The 3,575-nt window shown below is 26.0% G+C and overlaps 1 protein-coding gene across 2 annotated transcripts; it reads left to right on the plus strand.

Annotated features, from left to right (window-relative positions):
• The first annotated feature begins 1,213 nt into the window (after positions 1-1,213).
• Positions 1,214-3,151, plus strand: LOC107007071. Of its 2 annotated transcripts, none has more exons than XR_003575496.1 (2): positions 1,214-1,310; positions 2,830-2,936. XR_003575496.1 is itself a non-coding variant. In XM_015205539.1 (2 exons), the coding sequence occupies exons 1-2, from the start codon at positions 2,320-2,322 to the stop codon at positions 3,149-3,151; spliced, it is 738 nt and encodes a 245-aa protein (XP_015061025.1). The 2 variants fall into 2 exon arrangements, 1 of the variants encoding a protein (XP_015061025.1); XM_015205539.1 differs by lacking the exon at positions 1,214-1,310 and adding an exon at positions 2,320-2,735 and having other exon boundaries at positions 2,830-3,151.
• The last annotated feature ends 424 nt before the right edge of the window (positions 3,152-3,575 follow it).

Here is a 3,575-nt window from a genome sequence, read left to right on the forward strand (position 1 = left end):
TTCCGATCTAGTGAACCGGTTTCGTTCCGTTGACCAGCGTTAGATATTTCAATTTTATCTTATTTTAATAAGTTAATTTTAAAATATTTGAAAATAACACGAAATATATGTTTTATTTTAATTTTAGTTTACTACATAAGCTAGTATATCTTATTATAATTTATTATTAGCTACTCAATTTTTGTTAGTTTTAAATATAATAACTAACTAATCTAATCTAATATAATATTATATTATATTATAAAAAACAAGTAAATAATAATAATCTACCCTCACCCCCAACTTTCTCTACCAATTACCACCACCTTTACCCATTTTACTTCTACTATCTCAATCCACAACCCACACACCCATAAAACTCCCAATCACATGACACAATTCCTATTACTATATATACACAATATGCACAACTGAAGAAAAAAAAAGAACGGGGAAGAAAGAGAGAAAAATAAACAGTATACACACAAAAAAAAAAAAAACACATGCCAGACAAAGAATCAAAAATCACTCCCACCATTTTTAATTCAACAACATATATTACTCTAGTACTACTCTAACACTCACAACACCAAATACATTCGAGGTTTACTTTTGTGGTTCTCAATTCGTATTTTCTATTATGGTGTTTTCTTCTCGTGAAATATTTCACAAAAGGTAACACTTAATTTTATTTTTATTTTATATTAGTTCATGTCATGATTGTGCAAGAATTAATTCTAATATATTGAAGTTGTTCAGATTTCATGTATGTTTATTTTGTTAATATTGTAAATTAGGTATATAGCATTTTATGTAGTCATATACTCAAGTTATGGGATAAGAGTTTGATTTGCATTGTATAACATTTAATATATCAAGTTATAGCATTTTTTAAAAAGAAAATAATGTTAATTTTAAATTATTAAAAAGAGATAATTAAATTATAAAAAAAACAAAAAAAGGATAAATTAATATTGGATAGTGTGATGCGTGAAATTAGTTATTATTTATTAATGATAATTAATTTGCACATTTTAAGGGATTTGAAATTTACTAAGATTAGATAAATTCCATAAATCTCTCTAATTAGTTTTAATGATAATAAGTTATGATTTTATTCCATAAAATACTCTAAGGTGTTATTTTCTTTCCTTAAACGTGCAGTGCTTGTTGTTTTTCAGAAATTGCGGATTATTTTGATAATATTTTATTTTTTTCGTCTTTTTTTAAAAAATTTTCTTAAAATTTGACGTTGAAAACGATTAGATTTGATTTGATGGAGAACATTGTGTCAATATTAATTAAACATGGTGGCAAGTGGAATTCATCAGGTTAGTTTTTAATTATGATTTGTTTTGTTTTAAGTATAAATGATTGGTTGTAATTATATTTGTTTTTTTTACATGTATGGAATGTTTCATTTTTTTTATTTCTGTTATATTTTAAATGCTGATATCATGTACTTTTGTGATACAATTACGATGTGTATATGATATTATAAAAAATATTAAGTAATAGTAATTTTCTTTTGATTTGTAATTAAAATGAAGGTAATTGATTTATGAAGAAAATATAAAAATTTACAGATTGTTAATCGATTGCAAAAAGAATAACTGGATAGAATTCATTGTGCAGATTTATTATGAAAAAAATATGAACAAAGTCTGAAAATTGTATGAATATTGTTTGAAAATTATATGAAATGTGTATTTAATGATAAAAGTCACTCCATAGTATATTTAAATTGTCGGTGATATAATTTTGTATATTGATGAAGTATGAAAACTGTATTATTTATGTATTTAATGTATGAATATATTGTAGGAAATATGTATGAAAGTCCATTTTTTTGATTGTATGTATCAGTGATTGATATGTTATATATATATATGAATTTTGTATAAAGTTTGGATCAATTGTGTATTAAATTTTTAAGAAATTGTATCAATTGTGTATGAAAGTGCGTTTTTTGATTGTATGTATCAGTGAATTATATAGTATTTGTGTATGAATTGTGTTTGTAATTAATATGTTACATGTATATGAATTTTGTATAAACATTGGATTAATTGTGTATGAAAATGCATTTTTGTATTGTATTTATCAGTGAATTATATAGTAAGTGTGTATGAATTTTTATTACTTATTTTGTAATTTTATAATGTGGTGCACTAAATGTAATTTTAATGTTGTGAAACATGAAAATACGTCGACTTTGAGATGGAGGGCATCCTATATGATACTTCTACTCTTTAAATTGGTTTAGTTAATGCTATAATAACTCAACTTAATATAGAAGAAAATATAAATTCTATTGAGATAAAGTATATTATTAGCGAAATGTGTCCACCTATTAAAATTCATAATGATGTTGGGGTAAAGGTTTTTCTAGATCAGATGAGGGTGAACTTGAATTTCTTTACAAAATATTCATTATGCATCACCTTGAAAGATCGTGAGCTGTATAACGAAGGTCATGGAGTTTTAATTACTGATAGAATAAATTCTGATGTTAGATTATCACAGACTAACATTGATTTGTACTCCAACAATTCTATCTGTTTGATCGGAATGAATTTAAACGGAGTTGTCAATGATAATAGTGAAATAGATAATGATATAATATGTGACCATTCCAACCTATTTGTAGCTGATAATCAGATTTATAATAATAAAGAAACACTTAAGGAGGTTATGAGGCATGTTGGACTTGTTGAAAAATTCAGTTTTCGTGTTGCGCGTTGTAATGCATCTAAGTAAGTCTACAAAAACTTTTTAAGTTATTTTTTATTTATTTTATTTGTTTCACTGTATATAATTGTAATGTATATTTTCTTAATTTTGAAACAGTTATCACCTGAATTGTATTTCTAAAACTTGTTCTTGGATGATGAGGACATCTAGTTTGAATAAATCAAATTTATTCAAAGTTAGGAAGTATATTGCTCAGCACACTTGTTCTGTTAGAGAAAGAGTTTATGGCAGACGTCAGGGGATAACTGACGTTGTAGCTGTCTTGATAATGGAGAAGTATATTGATCCATCTACGGTATATACTTTAAAAGATATAGCTGATGATATATTGAAATTGCATGGCGTTTCGTTGACGTACATACAGGCATTGAGAGCTAAAGAAAAAGCAGTAAAGTTGGTGTGCGGAGATCCAGCATAGTCCTATGCAAGATTACCTGGTAATTTCGAAATAAGAAAGAATTTAAAGATTACCCATTGAATTGGACTTTTCTGTTTTCGTGTATTCTTTATGTATAAAATATTTATATTTTTTGTATGAATTGGACTGTTATTTTCAGGTTATTTTTACATTTTGTAGCAAACATATCCAGGATCCGTTTTGAAAATTAAAAGGAAAGAAGGTGATACATTTTTCTACGCATTTGTTGTGTTAGAAGCTTGTATTAGAGGTTGGGAATATTGTAGGCCAATAGTAGTTGTTGATGGGGCGGGATTAAAATGTTCATATGGTGGTACAATGTTAACTGCCAGCACAATCCGGGAGGTAAATTTTTATCCTATTTAATTTTTTGATTATATAATATAATGAAATAATTTATAAATTGTATTTCTGATTGGTGTGA

The sequence above is a fragment of the Solanum pennellii genome, chromosome 12, assembly GCF_001406875.1.
Source record: "Solanum pennellii chromosome 12, SPENNV200".
Classification (NCBI taxonomy): domain Eukaryota; kingdom Viridiplantae; phylum Streptophyta; class Magnoliopsida; order Solanales; family Solanaceae; genus Solanum; species Solanum pennellii.